The 21,439-nt window shown below is 38.1% G+C and overlaps 1 protein-coding gene across 1 annotated transcript; it reads left to right on the forward strand.

Annotated features, from left to right (window-relative positions):
- Nucleotides 1-827: 827 nt before the first annotated feature.
- Nucleotides 828-21,091, forward strand: ZNF326 (zinc finger protein 326). Its single transcript, XM_010016231.1, has 11 exons — nt 828-954; nt 3,010-3,415; nt 6,103-6,301; nt 7,928-7,962; nt 8,775-8,862; nt 10,926-11,040; nt 11,860-12,007; nt 12,312-12,411; nt 13,727-13,857; nt 14,075-14,170; nt 20,373-21,091. The coding sequence occupies exons 1-11, from the start codon at nt 830-832 to the stop codon at nt 20,535-20,537; spliced, it is 1,608 nt and encodes a 535-aa protein (XP_010014533.1). The 5' UTR covers nt 828-829; the 3' UTR covers nt 20,538-21,091.
- The last annotated feature ends 348 nt before the right edge of the window (nt 21,092-21,439 follow it).

The raw sequence follows: 21,439 nt of genomic DNA on the forward strand, positions 1-21,439 counted from the left end.
TGTTGGTTGGTACTGGGAAGGAGTTCTGGTCGCTTCAATGCCAGGGAAGTGCAGATTGTGTGTGTTAAGGAAGACAGTGGATCTTGCTCATGATGCAGATCTGTGACACTGTTTCAGTGTTTTGAATTGTGGTTATTTAGAACTTAGGACTTCCAGTGTTGAGGAAGAAGTTGGTTCTTTTGCCAGGCTTCATTACCAGATATAAAGATGTCATGAAGTGACATCAGTTCAGCTATGAAATACCAGCATCTTAGTGCAGTTAGTGAGCTGCAATTCAGTGCTGATTTGGGTGGATTTTTGTTTGTGCTAGATGGACAAAATTCTTTCGTTTGACTGTAGCCTATATACAGTCTGCACTGCAGCATGACAGCTTGTAACCTTGACCCAGGGTCTCTGTCAGTGTGGGTGAAGGTTTCTTGTGGTGTTGGGTAGATAAAGCAGATGCCTGTGAGCTGTGTGTTTTATTAAAGGGTGGGAATGGTGTTAATTCTTCACTAACTTCTGACATAATCTATGTTGTGCTGCTTCATTTAATTCTCTTAAATTAACTTGTGTCTGAATTCCAGCTGATAGAACAATAATCGCGAGTTACCCACTACTGGGGAAAAAATATGAACTCTGCCTCAGTTAAGAGGTTCTCAGATGATGACAAAGACACACAGCTTCCCTAAGCACAGTGTCAAATTGGTTTTCAACTGGAAGTTTTGTATGTTGTTTGTAAGCATTGTGGCAAAGAGTTATACCTTTTACTTAAGAATTTAAACTAGATTACTTAATAAGACTTCTTGCTTGCTTTCTTTATAAACATTTTTCTGCTCTTTTTTTAGACATGGACCGTGATTATGGGCATGGAGGCTATGGTGGCCCACGATCCATGGACTCTTACCTTAACCAATCCTATGGGATGGAGAGTCATGGAGGTGGAGGCGGAGGAGGTGGTGGTGGTGGTAACAGGTAAAATAATCCCTCAGTTGTCCCAAGAATTGATCAAATCCAATTTAAGTTGAAACCATTGTCGTCTAACTTAAGTGTTCCTGAGGCATGTTGTTACGATTTTGTACGAACACTTTCGTTCTGAGTCTTCATCTTCAGTAAATACTGGCAAACACTAAAGCGTGAGAGCTAGATTCTGGTCATAATCAGCATTTTGTGGAAAAGTTTGACAGTGAAACAACGCGTCTTTGAATGAAAATGGAAAAAGTGTTCTTTTTCAGTAATGGCTGGCAATTTGTAGCTGATTGGCCTGACATCCCATTTCCGACATAGCTGACTAGACCTAACTGGTTTAGTGCCTTAGACTGAATCTATCAACATTCCGTTTTCAAGGAACATTTAGGGTATGTGTTCTTTGGTTTGAATGTGCAGTGCTCAAATGATCTTGGTATTGAATCTGAAAGTCATGTCCAGATTATTTCATTGGCAGGTACTGATTACACACAAAACTGTGTGCATGTTCTAGGCTGCTTTGTAAGATGGATTGGTCTTAAAAATTCTGATGCAGTGGTCTTAAAGTTGTGTATTTAATGCTAGGATACTATTACTGTTGCTCTTTCAGATAAAACCAGTAGGGAGCAGCTGATTTGATTTAGGTCTTAATACTGTATTTCAAGAAGCATGCTTTTCAGAGTAGTGATTCTATCTTGGAGGAAATAAAATGTGAAGAAAACTTAGATAATCTGATGGTTTTCTTGTGTGCGCCCTTGAATTCTTGTTTGGCTGTAGCCAGACTACCGTATGGTTCTTGTCTGTAGTCACTGTGGTGCCACAGGGCAAGGACAGTACCAAGCAGGGAGGCTGGGGAAGTGTTGTGTTTTGCTGCACGGTTCTGTTAAACATTTTAGTTAAGTATAATTTGTTTAATGATGAACATCAAGATCGACTTAAAAGTCTGAGCAGAGATTCAGGAATGAGCTGTACCTACCATATAGTAATCTGCATATGATTGAGGTTGAATGACTACTTGAACACTGAAATGTCTCTTGCCATGTAACGTTAATGTTGTGCATGGGCTGTTTCTGTAGATAGTGAAGTTTTCTGTGTAGCTTTGGGTCTTCTGAGAATAACATGTTTTAAAGTGAAGACATTCAGTTTACTGTAGATACAGTTAGTAATTTGAGTCTCTTCTAGTTCATATTTTGTCAGCCAAGGGGTTGTCTTTCCCAACTCCTACTGAATCACCCTATTTTAACCCTGCAGGGACACTAATGTGTTTCCCTTCCAAGTGGTTATAAATATTGATGATTTCTAGCATGACAATCCTCCCCTTCTCCACCAGGCAAAGCAAACTCTGGGTCAGTAACTGAAGATTTCAGCTCCTTGTTACTCTACTCTGAAATTCCAAGGACTGTTTTCGCATCCACTGTGCATGCCTTGGGTAGACTTTCAAAATCCTGAGTTGCTAATGGGCTGCAAGTGAAAGATGGATACACTGAAGGTCATAAACTCTTTAGATTGGGAGACTGAATTTTACAGGGAAGATTTCCAGAAAGTACAGATATGAATGGGAGAGCATGTGTATTTTTCCTTAAAAACTAGAACTGTGGGGTGTTTAAGACTCACATCTGTACCACTAAAACAATATTTTTATTTCCTCAGTTCAGAGCTAAGCTGCCTTTTAACTGCTGTTTAACTGTTAGTATAAGAGGGCATGATTTTGAAGAAAGGAGAGCTTGACTAGCCTATAAATGTCTGCAGGTGATTATTTTTGTGAGACTAGGGCTGGGCTCTAATGTTTTAGTAAATGAATGTTGCTGAAAATTGTAAGTCAACAAAGTTCAGGCATACTGAACTTTAGAATTGTTTGTAGCAAAAATGGCTCAGATAGCTTTCTATCTGGTCATACTGTGATTTGCCCAGCCCTAATCCAGATTTAAACAATAACACAACTGTACGGACCAGTATAGTAATAAATTGATTTTAGTTGATAAATGTCAACTGATAACTTGTCTTTTGAAATGTATAACATTAGTAAGCTTACTTTTTTTTCTCCTCACTGTGCAACTTTTCCAGGTTTGGACCTTATGAGTCTTACGACTCCGGGTCTTCTCTGGGTGGGCGAGATCTGTACAGATCTGGCTATGGTTATAATGAACCCGAACAAAGCCGCTTCGGAGGTAGTTATGGTGGTCGATTTGACAACTCCTACCGGAATAGCCTTGACTCTTTCGGAGGTAGAAACCAGGGCGGGTCTAGCTGGGAAGCACCTTACTCCCGTTCAAAATTGAGGCCTGGGTTTATGGAGGACAGAGGAAGAGAGAGTTACTCTTCCTACAGCAGTTTTTCTTCACCCCATATGAAGCCTGCACCTGTAGGCTCTCGGGGGAGAGGAACGCCTGCTTATCCTGAAAGTGGATTTGGAAGCAGAAACTATGATGCTTTTGGAGGACCATCAACAGGCAGAGGCCGAGGCCGAGGAGTAAGTACAGAATCTTTTCAGATTCTTTTCACTAGACACTCTTTTAAACCCTTTCAAGACCACTGCTTTAAAATGAATGCACTGTTCGGTACAGTGTGGGGTTTTTTTGTCCAAGCAAACTGTCATGGTTGACAATGTTGTTTACCCCCTTGAAGCTGTCTTCAAGTAGAACCCAGTCCCTCTTTCTGTTGAAAGTAATGAGTAATAGAAGACTAGTTGATGATAAGGTTTGTTAAATCTCTCCTTTTGTTTGAAAGGTGAAGATAATAGGTTTGGTCTAAAAGGGATTAAAAGGACTTGCATTTTTCCTTGTAAACGCTAGCATCTTTGCTGCTGGTGGGGAAATTCTTGGATATTGTAAAAGTTTAATTCAAAGTCTGTTGAAGTTTTGAGTAGGTTAAAGGTGCAATGTATAAGCAAAAAATAAAACCCAGGTTGTGGATGCTTGAGTAGTTTTTGTTTCCTGTAAGGGAAAAATCTTAGTTAATTCTTTAATATGTTGAACACATGCTTTAGCAAACATCAAGTCTTCTTTTAAACTTAATTCTTACTCTGACTTGTGTGTTGGAAGGGTGATGGGGGGGAAATGGCAAAGGTGGGTGGGTAGCAATCACAGTGGTTCTTTTTCAAAATTAAAGCATGGTTAAAGGGACACCATCAACTTGAAATCAGGGCCTTTCACAGAATTAAGATTAATTTCCAAATAGTGTGCCTAGTCCTGTTACTTGTATTCATCTTGTTTGGAAGACTTGCGTTCTGACTCCTTTTCGGTGAATTCCTTTTCAGTGTAGGATGTAAAAACTGCATGACGAAGAAACAGAGAGATTAACTGTACACAAAGTAGTGGGTCACAGTTTGGAGAAGTGATGTTAAATGAGCTGGGGAGGGGGAAGACTTACAACAGAAGAGAATAAAAGAAATTCTGACGGAAGTGCTAACTTTAAGTTGATGGTGTCCCTTTATCTTGGTTTTATAATCCAGTTATGATTGTTTCGAGCACAAAGAGTTCAGTGAACACCTTTCTGCCTGTGCCTTTAGGTGTAACTTATCTTTTAAATTCTTAAGCGTGCCATATTTCTTTGGGAAGCAATTCTTCAGTGTTCAGACATGCAACTTGTTTGTAGCTTGAAGTGTAGAGGAAGCTTATTTTTCACTGGGTCTTTTAAGTGCCTAATTGTGTGGTGGTCTTGTTCCAGAAAGTCTACTTTGCAGCATTCTTGAGTACTCTAGTTGCCATATGAAAATTTTAGCTCAGATTCGCACATGGCTGATAGCTAGCATGTAGCATGGTATGAGAAATAGATTCTAACCTTTATGTTTCTCTGCTGGTGAAGCTGAAAGCATAAGGTTCTTAAGCTTGGATGCCATCCTTTCAGAACTCATTTAGATCTGAAGGTTTTGTGCAGTTACAACCAAGTGGCCTTATTTCTTTTTCGTTCTGCTTTTGAAACGTCTCTCTTTAGTCTTTCATGTAATAAAGGAGAATGTAAAGGCTAAACTACTTACCAGATGTAAAATGCATTGCACCTTTAATAGATAGACTGTTAAAAACCAAAAGGAATTAAAATTATCCAAGTGCATACTTCATGTCAAATTTGTATGTGTACAGTGTAAATGTACATGCTAGGTAGTTCTGTAACTATCTCAACTAAATAAATTAACATGGAGATCTTGTGCATGGACTTACTATTAAGAAAAGTGCCTGGTTTGGTACATCCTGTCATTTAATATTTGCTTAAAAAAAAAAGTCATGCTTTTCACAAAGTATGTTGAAGTTATTTTTACGTTCTTTTACCTTTGATAGTGTAATAGTGTAATACTAATTCTATTCTCATGTCAGTACAAATATTTCTGCTTATCCAAGTCACCCATCCAGTCAGTGGGCGCTTTTCTGCCCTTTATTATTTCAGTAATTGTTAAAATTAAGTTGTATGTTAGAACTTTTGGAAATACTGCAGCCAGCTAAATTCTCCCTCTTCAGATTACACATTTATTCCACGCTTTCAGAGAGGTAACTTTCATACACTAGCATCCACAGCATTTTAGAAATAGTAGAAAGGTTTTGTCTTTCAACTGAATTTTCATTCCTACTGCTGCCATGTTTTTCTATTGCTCCCTCCAGGCAAAGCTTTTACATTATGAATTTACTGAATTCAGTGGAAAGATAAGTAAAAGAAAGAATGAGCTTCCTTCAATTAATCACTGTTCCACACTGGCCAACTTTCTTTACTCCATTTTTAAATCACTGCTAATCATTTGGCATAAAGAAGCTTTTTCTTTCTTTTTTTGGAACTTTATTTTTAATGGCTGCTGCCTGAAGTGTAGAAAAGTAGGTTGGTTAGCTCTGCTTTTTTCCCAAAGGGAGAAGTCATTTCTCATCTAGAGAATCTGAAGAGAGGAGCCAAGGTGTTAGGCTGAGATACGAACCCTGATAGACATGTTTGTTTTCTGGACAATGGTTCTGAATAAGCAGAAACACAGTTTATACATCCATATTCGTTCTACTGGACAAGCATCCACAAAGCCATTGCACAACACGACATTGAACTGGGAGCTTGTATTTCCCCTGCATTTTGCTCTAGAATGCAGATTTTCCTTAGCTCATGGTTTTATTGTACCAAGTAAATGTTTTATTTCTATTGATTTAATATACTAATACCTTTCTCTTTGATTTCACAAATTTTCAGCATATGGGAGACTTTGGAGGAATACACAGACCTGGAATTGTTGTTGACTATCACAACAAACCCAGTCCTGCAGCAGTTGCTGCAAGAGGAATAAAAAGAAAAATGGTACCACAGTCATATAACAAACCTGCTGGGACATTTGTCAAGAAACCCAAAATGACAAAACCTATTTTGAAGCTGAGCCAGAAAAAATCGCCAAGTAAGTAACAAATGCCAAAATTCTTATATGTGCTGGTTTGTAATTCTATGAATTTACTCTTCTACTGCAAACATAATTTGCTGAATAAAATATAACATTTTGATGTGTTTAAATATGTACTACTGAAGACTGTTTAATTCAGATTTAATAATACTTCCTGGAGGCAAATGTTCACTACCGAAAATAATTTCAGATCTCAGATTGCCTTAAGTGATGATGCCTGACAAATATTAACATGTGCCTTTGCATGAGCCTGGGCCCTGCTGTCCGAATACTTTGATGGATGTAAAAAGTAGTGCATCAACTGCAGTGCAGCTAAAATTAAAGCATAAGCTGTGGGTGTAGAGGAAGAGGGGAAGGGAGGCAAACTGAGAACACAGTGAAAACTGCTACAGAATTATTTCTGAATGGCAGAGGGAGATCGTTCCTTCTTGTAAATGAAACACTGATGAAGAGAATAACTGGAAATATGATGGATACCCTGGAATTATAAATTGCAAAGTATTAGTAGTGCTTGGTTTGTTTAGCTTTACTAAAGGTGTCCTACAGTTCTAATAATTTTGATGTTGCAGGCAAAGAGGGAGAAAAATACCACCTGAGGTTTGAATGAATTACTTGCTTTGAGGGAATGCCAACTTAAATTGTGAATATTATGAATGGCATGTGCAGCAGTCATTTTATTTTTGGGGGGCTTCTAATTTCCTCAGTAATCTGGATCTGAAGTGTTGTACATAATTTGGTTTCAAATCACACCTGCAAAATGTTTAAAATTACTTTAGCTTGAAGCTTGCAAGGTAAAGGCACAGAAACTTCCATGGGAAAATCTTAGTTTTTATTTGATAACTGTAGTTATGCTACTGTGTATTACAAAACTGTTCCCTTGAATTTCAAGAGTACTGTAAAAATTTCAGGCCCTTGGTGTGTAGAACGTGTTCTTCTGTCTTTTGTATTGGGGATGTTATTGCTGGACTTGCCAGCTCTAAAACACACGTCCAGGTATATCAAAGATGGGCATCTCAAAGGTCTCCCTCATAGCTCTTCTTTCAGCACTTTTGTAGGTTTTCCTTTTTCTACCTTCGGACAGAGCAGTTCTAGTTCCCCTCACTGATTTCCACAATCCAAGGACCAATGTACTACTTAATATTGAAGTCACCTGTAAGAAGTGGAGTAGATGGTGTCTACTAGAATGCACTTTTAATCAACCTGTCGTCTGGCTCTGGGACTCGGAGAAAGAAACTGTTGGGTGGCTTAACACAATTTTCTGAAACATGAACTGTAGGATGCTCTAAAGAGTTGTGTGCTTGAAAACTAATGAGTGGGTGACAACTAACAGAAAATTGGATGCACTTGGTATTCAATGTATGTGTGAAAATTATATCTCAAAATTATATTGTCCTCTCTGTCTTGACTTTCTTGTTTTGTGGCAGTAGATACAGATGGTTGCTTCTAGAAGACTGATTAGTTTATATTCCTAAGGATAACTGAGTATATGTTTAGTATTATTACTAAAATATGATGAACTGTAAATGTAGACCAATTCCGTTTCTTAAGTATCTTATTGCCTTAAAATTAACTGACAGTGACAACACTATCAAGTTACTTATTTCTTCCTTGCTTTGTTTATAGACAGGAAGTCATCTTTCCAGGATTCTACAATAGAGGTAAAGATTCTCAGAGTTGGAAAATGTTTGTGATTCTTTCAGCAGTTTGCACAGTATACCTTAAGATGAATAATCATTACACTACAGTTCTAAAAATTGAGCACTTACCTATATAAGTGTGTGTTCTTCACTGTATCTAAACCTGTCTTATTTTGGTGGCAGAATGAAATCCTTACTGATTTCTAGTAAAAGACACAGCTTGTGCAGATAGCCTGGTAAAGGAGTTTTAATGTCTATTTGTAGCCCCTACCTATTCTTGTAATGCACAAAGAGCTGTCATTTGAACACTTACGATAAGATGTAAGACACGTCAAGGAGAGGGGGTGAATAAAAAAGGAACCAGTGTTAAAAGATGTTCTTTGATAAGGTACAAAGATTAGTTCCCACGTACAGAAAGATCAATTGCAGTGATACATAGCAGTGTGATTAGTAAGCTAAGTGTGTGTGTATATATATCCTGGTTCCATGTCGAAAGACTGGGATGGTATTTTCCTTTTTGAGTGGAGATATTAAAGTATTCTCAGCCAAGTATGTGAAAGTCTGAATTCATAGTGAGAATATTTATGTAGAAGATGGAATTTTGATTGTGAAACTAATTCTCCAAGACTTTAAGGTGTTAAGGAGAAATGTGTAGCTTGAAGTGTTTATACACCGAGTAACTAGATAATCAGTTCTGTTTCTTCCATTGCTGTATTTGATAATGAAGGTCAAGCAGTAGATTACTGGAAATAATAAGCACTCTTTTTCTGGATTTAGAAGGGCATTGTTGTTTAGGTTTTTTTCTTACAAGTTTATGTATTTAACTTTATTAGGAAATCGAAGTGGACACAAGTGGTGCAGTTGTTATATATGAAGACTTTACAAGAGATGCTTACGATCTTGGATACCAGACTTTTGGAGGTAAGTCAGTTTGTTTGTCAGGTGAGGTATGGAAGTTGGTTTGCTTTGTCAGTAAGGTATGTATTTATGTGACTGAATAAATTTGGTAAGCCTGTATGTATGACCTGTAATTGTTACTAAGTAGCATTACTTAATTTTAAGAGTTTATACACATAGGCCATGGAGAAGATAATTGTTTGTATGTTCCATCCATCCATCACCTCGTTTGTTCTTTACATGCTTATTTTCTCTGCTTTCTGATCATCTCTGCATGCTATTGTTGTTTGATTTGTTTTTTTCTGAAATTAATTTAATGCTCTTCCATACTTAGTGCCATTCCATTGCTTAAATGCTGTTAATCCCACTGGTTCCTCACCCATGTCCTTATTATTTATCCTACTACCTGATCAACCTCATCCTTGAATTCTAGGTGAGTCATTTTTATAAGTAGATTTAGTTAACTTGGAGAGCTGCTCTCAAGAACACCCTGTCTGTTTCATGTGCTGGCTTAATGAAACAGGTTAATTATTAGTCTACATAAAATCAGTTCAAGTATCTAATCTATGTAAAATCAGTTGAAGTGTATATTAACTGTAGCAATTTCAAGGAAGTATACAAAGAAATCCACTGTTAATGGAAACTATCTTTAGTCCCCTCTCTCTTTGTAAGCTGCCCTATTGCACACGTAGTCTAATCTGATGGTGAGGACTGCTGGAAGTTTGCAGCCAACTGATCAGTTTCTTTTCTTAAAGTACTGAAGGAAAGTGGGAGCCCCACTGCAGAGTCCCAATTTATCTGTAGATTCAGGCTATCCATTTCTCAGCTTGTAACAGGATGGGCACTTGAAATTGAGAGCTTGAGGAGCAAGACACAGGCCATTTCACTCCACAGAATGTCATACAGATGCTTTTACAGCAGTGAAATGAGATCCTTTGCACATATCCGGGGATGTGGTAAAGCACTAAGTGAAACTTAAATCCTGAGATCAGTAATGGGAATTGGCTCTGTCTTTTGGACAGGAGTTCTTCTCTCTGGATTAGAATAGTTTTTGAAACTGCTACAAAATGAAAAACCTTGGGGTAATCAGGAATAGAGTGAAAGCTGTTAGTGGAAATGTTCTCAGTACTCAGTGACACTTCTAAAGCCACAGAGCCTTTTGCAAGTCTTACTTTTTCTTGCATTATGCTGCTGTATGTTCCTTTCTGTCACTGTTTGGGTGGAGGCAGTTTTCATGGAGGCTGACCTCTCTCCTAAGGTAGAACTGCACCCTCTTTTTCCTGCTCTAAAACTACTCACTGACTAATGCTCTAATTGTTTCCCTGTATCCATAGGCTTTTAAAGTCGACATAGGAAAGGCATAAGTACACTTAGGAAAAGTTAATGTCCTTAGAAGTCTTTAGTGTTGCAAAAGTAATCATTTATTTGTGTGTACCTGCACTGGCTCTTTCTTCACTGGTTTATTTCTTCAGCTCAAAATCTTTGGAATATTTTTCTGTGAAGTCTAGTGAGGAAACATAATAAAGTTGCTGAAGTTCAGGTTGGGTACCATACCTTAATCAAACACTGCCTTGTCTCCTTTATGAGAACCTTTGTTTTTGGTTTTGGAAACTGCCTTTTCAGCAGAAGAGAATGGCTTTAGATAGTTTCTTTTTATGTAAGGGGTTGCAGCAAAGGTACTCTAAAACCATGGAGAGTTTTAAATAGTGTGTTTCTTGCCATGCATCCCCAAGTACCCTTTCCTGGTCACTTCCTTGAAGAGGCCTCTAATAATAAGGGTTTGCTTTAACTCTGAATTCCCTTCACTTCCTGAGTGTTATCTGTAGTGTAGCCTCTTAACTACTAAGTTAAAGTTTCAATTGGTTGTCTTTAGAGGAGGAAACCAAACCAAGACTTCTATGGCATTTAAATATGCCACTGAACCACTTTGGTATAGGGTCTTTCTCTGTGCTCTGGAGGTGTTCCTGGAGGAGACAGAAAGATGGAGACTTACTGGCTGTTTTTTTTGGTGTATGGTTATTTTTTTTTGTGGTGGTCTTTTGGTTTTTTTAACATAAAGCTTTTAAATCCTTCTGCTCTATGTAAAGATGGCAAAGGAGAAGCTAAAAGTGAGGAAGAAGAAAAGCGGCGAATTGAGGCCAGAAGAGAGAAGCAAAGGCGTAGAAGGGAAAAGAACAGTGAAAAATATGGTGATGGATACAGGTTGGTGTTATAACTTCTGTCTTGTGGGCAGTGTTTTAATTCCCTTGTATTGTTCTGTTAGGAGGTATCTTCTTTCCTGAAAGCCCCTTTGAACTGATTTTTCGGAAAATAAAATGCAATGAAGAAACGAGCACTTGAGAAGCTTCTTAGAATGTTACTGCTTTTGAAGTATGTGTTTCAGTCAAATATAAATTCTTGCTGTTAAGAATGACTTTATTCTGGTTTTCTATGTATGGTGAGCTATTTTGTAGCAAAAATAAGTAGATGTTTCTTTCACCTAGTCTTGCCACAGCCAAGCAGTTTAATGGCCAGCACTGTACAAGTGTCCTGTGTCAGTGCTGTGTATATATATGATAGCCATTGTACCATGGTGGCCATATTTCCTTAGAAAAGTTTGTATAGGTTTTTAGTTCGAAAATGAGCTTTAAGTGAATTTTTTTGATTATTTGTAGTTAGGAAATCATGGGCTGGGCTTGACTGTGAGAACTACTACAAAAGGTGACACAAGCTAGAGAGCTGTGATAGATAAACTCACAGAATAATGTAGCTTTTAAATGGCTGCTTTCTGATTTCAGCAGTTTTAATCTTCTGCATAGATAATTCATCTGAGACTAGCCTCATTTATGGTTGGTTCTTGTAGCAGTTACCCTTAAAATGGTAAAATACTGCAATTTTGCTTTTCCTTTTTCACTGAGGCTTCTTTAAAGAACTTTTTCCCATTCCTTTTCTGATTAGGTTTGTCAAGCCTTCGTAGTTTTGAGGAGAGATGGCAGAATGTCCCTGGAATAGTAATACCATTTGTTGTATTTCTCCTTATAGAATGGCATTTACTTGCTCATTTTGCAAGTTCCGAACGTTTGAAGAGAAAGAAATTGAGGCGCATCTGGAGAGTGCAGCTCATCAGGAAACACTGGACCATATCCAGAAGCAAACCAAATTTGACAAAGTAGTGATGGAATTTCTTCATGTAAGAAAACTGGGTTTTGATCTATATAATACTTTTACATTAGAATGTACTTAAAACTTACCAATGCTCCATTTATCGTTGCAGGTAACATTGCACAGAACATGTTACTAAAAGCTGAATCAAATTCAGTCTGTAAAATAATGTTACTTTGACCATTAAAAGTAGATACTTAAGAAGTTAAAGCAATTAATTGCTATTTATTACAGAGCTATTCTGAGGAATATTTTAGGTATAGGTTCCTACTGGAATATAAACCATCATACATCAAAGGTGTTACAGGTTTTTTTTCTCTGACTCTCTGTAGGAGTGTATGGTAAATAAATTCAAGAAGACAGCTCTGCGTAAGCAGCAGACAAGTAACCAAACAGAAAATGCTCAAGCTGCTGAAAAAGATATAATGGAAGGTGAGTAATGGTTTTTATGTGAAAGTGCATACTGTGGAGCTCTACTTGTCCCTTTCTCCTTTCATTCTTCTCTGATAAAATTAAAATGATGAGTTTTCACATCACTGGTGGGGATTCCTTGCTTTGTTTCTCATACAATACGGGATTTCAGCGCAGTGGGAGACGGCAAACCTTATTTATGTTTGCTATCCAGGTAGCGATGTCAGAAAGTAAGATAACATTGTTCTAAGTGCTTGGCAACAGAATTATGTGAGCTTTGCCATCACCTTACTCAGTGTATTGCATGAGGAGTGGCAACAGGTGGATGCAGATAGATGGTAAGTGTGTAATAAAGCAGTAAGGTGGTCAGATATGATGGCAGGGATCTGGACAGTGTAAATGTGATAGTGGTTTTGAGGGACACTGACAAAAAAGAGCTTGGTTAGTTTCTTGGCTACCCAAGATGTATCTTGGCATGAATTTTTTTCCCCCTTGCTTGCCCTACAGGCAGTTTTCTAGAGCATTTTGTGTGTTCCAGCCTGTCTGTGCTGTATCATTCCAATTTATCCTTTGCTTGGGGGATTTCAAAAGATGTGCTAGAGCCAGAGAGTACACTATTTGAGTACCTTTACTTTAGGCAATAACTGTGTTTGGATATTGCCTTAATTTGAATTTAAATTCTAAAAGCTACTTAAAAACTGGTGTAGTCAATATCTTAACAATCTTTCAAATCCTTTTTGTGGACTTCCCTTAAGTGCTGGAAGACCTGTTTGCTTTCATGATCAGAATATTTTGTTGGCATGGCAATATTTAAAATTGCAAGAGGAATTGGATTCATGCACCTCCTGGTGGTGAGGGGAGGCAAGGAAATAAATTAGTTCTTTTTAAAGAGGGAAAGTAAATCCAGCTGCTTTGGTGAAGCTCTGATTGGTACTTGTGTCAAAATGTGTGTTATTAAGGATACTAGTTGTTGCTGATTTTTTTAATAGATGGCATTTTTGTACCTTAAATAGTTCAATTGTTGTATCATTTTAATTTCCTTCTTTAGACAGGTAGGGGTTCATATAACCACAGACAGCAAACATAATGCCTGGGTCTCATGTATAGTCTGTGGAGAGGAATTGGAGTATCCAAGTGAATAACTTCGTCCTTTGGCATTGCCTTCGGAGAGCCTAGTTTTGATGCCTGAATTTAGGTGAATATTCTCGTGTGGTTCAGTTTGACATGTTTAACAACTGAGAGCTCTGGTTTTATAGTATAAAAGGATGAGTCCCCTCTTCTGCTTACCTAGAATAACAACACACTTTGTGTTAATTTGTTGAATCTTTTTTGGCAGGGGTTACGGCTGATGATCATATGATGAAAGTTGAGACTGTTCACTGCAGTGCTTGCAGTGTGTATGTTCCTGCATTACACAGTTCTGTTCAGCAGCACTTAAAATCTCCTGATCACACAAAAGGAAAACAAGTAAGATATGACGCTTTTTTTAATGGCAAGCATAGTCTAATAGTAGGTGAGAAGTGTTAATGGAGCCTGGTGCAAGTAACTTCTAAGTTCTTGTTGGTATTGTTCTCCAGATAGCTAGAATGTTCTTGTTATGTAACGTAAATGACCATAAATTCAAATTTGTGTGACAGTTGTAATAGGTGTGTGATAATTATTCACTGTAAAAATTGTTTCCTAGGCCTACAGAGAACAGATAAAAAGGGAGAGTGTTCTTACTGCCACCAGTATCTTGAATAATCCTATAGTCAAGGCACGATACGAGCTGTATGTAAAGGTAAGATCCAACTAGGAAAAAAGTAATCTGTAATGTTTGCTATACCATTATTTCCTCCATGCTGGTATGAGTTTAACCTTGGCGCTCTGTCTTCTGTTTTTGCCTACTAGGTAGCTCACAGGTCAAATATACTTTTATTTTGCCAGTCTCAAATTATTGTCTCAGGTAACTTTGCAGCCAAAATTGGATTTACCTGCTTTTGGTTTAACATTTGTATTTTTATCTAGTCAGTTTTTAATTAGCTGTTCTTACTAAGAAAATCAAGCTTAAAGAAAGCATCAGCAGTATCTTTAACTCTGTATGTAATACTAACTGTAGAGCACAAAACACTTTACAGGTGAGCCCGTCTTTATGTTTAGAAGCAAAGGCTTCAGCATGTGTCTTTGTACTAAAGTACAGTGCACACACTACTCAGCTACTTTGTATTCTGTAGAATTTCTAGGGTTCATGGCAGCATACACAAGATGAAAGCTTACAGCAGTAGTTGTGATCAGAGAATTTAAAAGGCGCGGCAGGCAATGTTGCAGATACATGGCCTGAGAAATAGAAGTGAATTCATTTTAGCAAAATGTGGGGTTTCTTTCTGATGGGCCAGCAGAATGACCTCCTTTTCTGTAGTACCATGGTTAGCTATTTCTGGTAGTTACTATTTGCTGGTTTATAATTTTGCCTGTGTCCAAACAATAGACTCTTTCAGACAAAACAATAACTGTGTTGCAGAAATATGACAAGGTGTGAACCAGTGCAGAAGTCAATTGTTGCTTAAAATATCACATTAGTCATGTCCTGCAAAATTATGTGTGGTCTGAAACCGATTCACATGCCCAACAACTATTCTGTATCTGTTAAGAAAAGGTAGCAAATGACCAGATAGCACAGCCTGGAATGTGTGTGCTATTTCCAGCCATCCCTTCTGGTGTTCCTTATGGCATGGGATGTGTGTGTGTTATCCCGTACAGCCCCCTAGTGGGGGACTGGTAAAAGGGGAATGGAACTTGGCCGTTCACCAGTTGGAAAACTGAGGAAGATAAAAGTTGCAAGATTACCTTCAGAAGGAGACCACTGCCAGAACTGGTATTTCCTGGAGAAAATGATTCTTGTATTTAATACACTTTCAGCAGCACCTGCTCAGCGAGATGTATCTGGCTTCTGGTTATGCAAATCCCTGTCATCCTCACCCAAATGTATAATCAATTGCAGACTGAAGGAGTCCAGTTTTATAATACAGCATATGATGAAAAAGAGCATTTGGTGCATGCATTTGGTGCCTGCAGTCTTCGAGGAGAGCAGGAAGTCCTTGTTACAGCCAAAAATAGCTTGCTTTGAGGTAAAGGGCAGACTGGCTTGAGGAAACATGGCTCCCCACCTCCCAGCCAAACCCAAACAAAACCAGCACCCCCAAAACAAACCAACCAACCCAAACCCAACATTATTTTGGAAAGTGTTATTTATCCTGCATGTGTAGCGTGGAAGGAGGAAATTCAGAGCAGGGAGGACCTGTGAGGCTGTTGCATTGAGTTGTACCAAATTGCAAGAACAGGTCGTCAACATCACAAATGCCTTTGAGAAAAGGAGAACAAAATTGCAGGTCAGTAACTCCTGATTTTTATGCATCTGTATTAATGTAGTTTCACATGAGCAAATATGATAAAAGATTTTGCTATTACACTGCTGAATTTCTCTGTGCATTTTGGGAAGTTTGTTATTTTAATGTGTGGCCTAGAAGAGGTGCATATCCTGGATGAAGTTGAATTAGGGAAAGCTCTGTTTCTGTTGAGGCCAGTACTGTCTTCTAGACCCACACTCTGCTCAGAGTTAGTAGTCCTCCATCTCTACCACAATTGGTATTTTGGACCCACCTTCTCCCATTGTGGTTTTGTGTGAAAAATTCTGCTTAAGTCATTTCAGTTGCCCCACGAAGCTGCCAGGTAACTGCTTGGAGAATAACTATTGAATGTAATTTAGGCAGCAGGTGATCAGTTTTGAGGATATGTGCAGCATGTTGCACTGTGTAAGACTTCTCAAGGTTGAAGGGTCTGGCTAATGTTTAACTGAAAAGGAGGGAGTGGATCATGAGTTCTGGTCTGGAGGAAGCCGACTGATAAGCGGTAACTACTACTGTCTTACTTGGGACACCCTTCATTTGAACAAAATGCCATTCTGCCTGTTGTTTATTCCTCTACCCAGTGCTTAATGGAAAATCTTTTGGGCCCTTTGATTTCATCTTCTCTCCAACTAGAGGCTGTTCCACAGGTTGTTTGCTCCACATGGTGGTGATTGTGCAAAAGGAAAGCAAGATGCAGCCCTTTGAAATGAACTTACAGCTTGGAATGCAGTGTTTTACAAACACTCGTCTAATGTTTTTCTTTAACTACATGCTTCTAGTTTGCACTGTGAAAAGGAAAGCAGAAATATTTTCATATTTAACCACTTAATTCCGGAGGGGTTTTTTAACATAGTAAAGGTGCCTGTTGTGTTCACTATATGGATCTATATGGAATTGAAATGAACTTACAGCTTGGAATGCAGTGTTTTACAAACACTCGTCTAATGTTTTTCTTTAACTACATGCTTCTAGTTTGCACTGTGAAAAGGAAAGCGGAAATAAGAAATATTTTCATATTTAACCACTTAATTCCGGAGGGGTTTTTTAACATAGTAAAGGTGCCTGTTGTGTTCACTATATGGATCTATATGGAATTAGCCTAAGATAATCACTTGTGTCTTGTGTGGGTTTTTTGTTTGTTTCAAGTCAGTTACAGTTCATGTCTAACCTCCATGGAAGAGAGCATCAGTAAATTAGATGATGTGGCTTTAGTGGACCTCCTTGTGTTCTATAAAGATTCTGATCCCTGTTATGCTTCTGGTCAGTGACTAGAGTTAGGAACAGAAAGGAAAACACCCAAAAACTACTGTACCAAAGCTGAAGATTCCGTTTGTCACGTGATCCCATCTTTTACACTCTAGTACATGATTTTTTTTTTTCCCCCAGTTTCTGTATTTGAAAATCAATTCCGTGCTTCAGTTAACAGCATATTGTTTGCATCCTGTCCTTTGCGTGCAAGGAACGTTTCCTCTTAATCTCTTGTTTGATATCTTAATCAGATATTTCAATCAAAGACCCTTGAAAGGATTGTCTTACCTTGGCTATTCTGTTAAAGAGCCCTCCTTTCCCCAGTGTTGGTCTTGTGTGGTACCCTTTTATGCTTCCAATGTACTCTGTGTTCTGAAAGTTCTTCACTTCTTATTCTCCTCCATCCATATTGTAAAGAGGGGAGGAATTGTACCACAACTCGCCTGCTAGCCACTCTGAAACAATCATCTTGGAAGTTTTGTGAACCTGTAGCAAGTCCATTTATAGTAAGAAGAAAAAAAAGATCCTCTTGTATCTCAGTCAAAACGTTACTGTTTGATGAAGTCATGACTGTCTCTAATTTGGACCATTTAGAACTTCCTAGATTGATGTCTATGGTGAAAAGCTGCTTGGATGTTGCACGAGAGAAGCATCATAGAGGGTGACATTTTCTAACCCATGATCAAATAGTCCTGGGATATAGTGTATTAGTGAAGCCATTCAAAAGTTTACCAGTTAGGTAGGTGGTAAACTTTTGGAATCTTTTTGGGTCGGGTTTGTGAGACCTTTTGTAAATAGATGCAGAGTGGTTTCTGAGAACATAGGAATCCCAAAGCTTTGGTTGTAAATACCAATTCACAGTCTTAAGCTTTCTCTGCAGTCTAAATATTCTAGAGACAAAGAACCCAAAGAATGCATCTCTGGGGAATAAACTACTTATCTGCTTCTGGTTTTATGCTTCGTAGGCATCATAAAGTCTTTCTGCAGCAGTGCAGTGGTGTGCCTGTGTTCTTGGCTTCTTGTTTTGTTTTGTTTTTTTTAAGGCCATCTGGGAAGATGGGACCAGTGTGGCTGTCAGCATCAACTAGCATCAAAATTGACTCTGCATCCTGGGCTGGATGCGTCTGATGCTCCATCACTGGAAAAGAGTGCAGTCGTTAGGATCTTCCCCTTGAGGGCAGTAACTTCTTCCTTAGTTTGAGTACTTGAAACATGCATTTTTCTCTGAAAAAAATAGTTGGGGAAAGCAACCTAATTCTTGTTGTTATTGTATAGAGATGTGTTCAGGCAGAAGTAGTGTGCTGAATCCAGTTCTGCTAGGTTAGTCGTGAAATATAAGTTTCCTGTAGCTTGCCCCCAAGAATCAGGGACAGTCAGAAGTCATCTGCAGCAGTGTGGAAGTAGTGCTTTTAGAAGTGCAATCTTTAGCTACAGTTCATCATTGTGCCTAATTTAGACATGAGAGGATTTTAATCTTTCCTTTTGTATCAGACCTGTAAAAGGGCTTTTGATCTCTTTGTGAATCATTTACAGAGAAAGGTTACCTTCTGTTTTCCTTTGCTTTTAATATGCCAGTCTTCCATCTGTAAGGTCTGCTGTATTTGAAGCTGACCAGGTGGAGTAGCTGTATCTCAGTAGTTATCTTATTTCTGTCTGGCTTCAGAAATCCTTGTTTTAGTACCCAAATATGATTTACAATATTTGGCTGAACCTCATAAAAATGGCACCAGAAGCTTTGCAGTCAGAAGGACTTCCACACTTCTGTCCAAAGAGGAAAATGCAGTTTTGGGGAGTTGCACTAACCTGAATTAAGGTTTGGATGCTCAGTCTTTTTCTTTCCATTGATGTTGGAATTGAAGTGGTTTGTGCACTCATTTTTTCATGTGGTTATTTTTTTTTCATGAAATGGTTTACTGAGCTAGCAAATGCTTTTGGTGTTTCAGTGTTGGAGTCTGTAGCTATTCAGTGAAGTACTCCTTGGTGTTCTATAGCCCCATGGTGCTAGACAGTAATAGTGGATCATCTACAAGCAGCATGAGTTTTAACTGAGATTTGGGCTTTTCTTGTTTGCATGGGGTTCCTATAAGTGATGATACCAGCTTTTTATGTACTTGACCCTTACCTTTGAGAGTCTACTTCTAACCTCTGAGGATCTACTTCAGAAAAAGCCAAGCTTAGAGTCTTAAAGAAGCTTAAATACACCATTGGACTGCTCAGTGCTGGCTGTTATAAAGAGCATGCTTAAAGTTATCCTGGGACTTGGGATGACATTGTCTCAAAGAATTCTGCTTGCTTTGGGTTACTCTTTAAGTCTGAATTTATGATTTTTCTTCATTTTATAGTAACAATGAAACCAAGCTTTTGTTAACAGGCATTTGCTGAATGTTTTTAGAGCTTTCTAATTTTCTTGGTGAGTTGTAGGCCACCTGGAAGACCCAAATGAAAAATGTACTGAGGTAAAAACATTTAAAGCAAACAAAGGACAAGGGGCCTAATACTCAATTTTTCCTTTTGAATCCTCTTTTAAATAACATCTTTGAAATCCCAGCCCTCATGTAGTTGGTGTGATATGTTCAGATCAGACTTGCTCTGTCAGCCCTCTGAACGTGAAAGGAGCTTTAATGAAGGAACTCCTGATACTTCATGTAGTGATTCTTTATTGTTTATTGATAAATCATAGTTCTTAAATATCTGAAACAAGAAAAAGTGGAGGTATGTCTTGAACGGAATTATTGTATGAAATAGCGAAAATATGAAAATGGGATCCCAACAGATGTAAAATACTGTCTGAGAAATCTGCTTCATAATTTTCCTAGATAGCAAGGGAATGAATTTCAGGCTAGTCAATGTAGTTAACTCTGGATTTCTTTTCTATTTGCTGAAGAGTTTGCCTTCTTGAGTGAATAAAGATTGTCAACAAGGAAAAGCAGAACAAAACTCTTCAGATTTGGTTTTAATTGGGGAGAAAAAGGAAGCAGTTACAGTTCTTCATAAAAACGTGCTGAAACTTAGCCATGTAATTTTAATTTACTGAATGTTCAAGTTAGACTGGAGTTTGTGTGTCGCATACTTTGGCTTTTCCTCAATGCCATTTCTGCTTTCATTAGAACAGTTTATTGGGATCCCAGTGAACTGTTGCTGATTTTAAATCAAATCTAATTTTATTTTCTCAGGGGGAAAAGAATCCTAAACCCAACCAACAGAAACACCCAAAAGCAAACTCTTAAAAAGCTGTATAAAATACTGCAGTGTTTCTTAGTGGCTGACCTTCTCATTCATTGAAACAATGAGTAGTATTTTATGTTTCAAATCAATATGAAAGTATTTGTTTTCAATCTTCTGCTTCAGGGTGAAAATCCTTTTGAAATGAATGATCAGGCTCCGGAGCAGCAGGCGGAAGAAGAGGAGAAAGCTGATGAACCAGCTGAGGGGGAAGAAGAGGAGGAGGAAGAAGAGGAAGAAGAAACTGAAGAACAAACTGACTTCACTTTAGACCACACTGAAGATAACTAAGTGCAAGAAAATGAAACTACATTAGGGGGGCAAAACAGCTTTTTATCTGTGCTCTAAGGGGGCTAAGACTTTTTAATAGTCTCAAATGAAGTTGTTGAAGATTCCCCACCATATGCATGCATTCCATTCCATGGAGAACTTGTTTATGTAATTCCTCTGTGTTTCTGATTTTGTTTCAAATGAAATTAAGAACTATTTTAGTTGAGCTTTTTATAGAAAACTGACTGTTAAAGCTGATTAAAACCTTGTGTTGTATATTTTTTTAAGCATCCTATTTTTTCGGTGTGTGTATTGAAAGTTGGATATAATAATAATTTTTGGTCTAATCAGTTGAGAAGAAAGGCGGCTCTGTGGGGGTAAATAGATTACATGCTGTATGGCATGAACTTATCCTATTTACCTCTTAGTACAGAACTTCAGAAATTGTGCTGTTGAGTGTGGCTGTTTTGGGGACTGCATTGCACTCTGTATAATAGAGTATGTGTTATAATATGCCTTGTAGCTTTTTTGTGATACGATGTACCAGTTTGTAGCAATAAAACACTTAAGAAATGTTACTGTTTAAAGTGTCTATAGTTAAGTAGTTTAAGTGTTTCCCCCTGCTGAATACCAAATTGGTTTTGAAATCAAATCTTGATTGATACTCTGATTGAAATGATTTAAAACTTGTAGTTCCATTATTCTATGTATTCAGACTCCATCTGCCAGGCCAGATAAGCACTTGAGCCTCCATAGTGTGCCATGGGGAAGCATACCTTCAGTATATTTACATCTTGTGCACTGTTGTCTATCTAAGAAATGATGTATAAGGACACTTGTTTTTTTTTCCCCACAGTTCCTTCTAATCTAGCTTTTGACTAAAGAGAACTGGAAATGTCTGTTTTAACTGTTTCTCAGTACAG

The sequence above is a fragment of the Nestor notabilis genome, unplaced genomic scaffold, assembly GCF_000696875.1.
Source record: "Nestor notabilis isolate BGI_N333 unplaced genomic scaffold, ASM69687v1 scaffold2276, whole genome shotgun sequence".
Taxonomy (NCBI): domain Eukaryota; kingdom Metazoa; phylum Chordata; class Aves; order Psittaciformes; family Psittacidae; genus Nestor; species Nestor notabilis.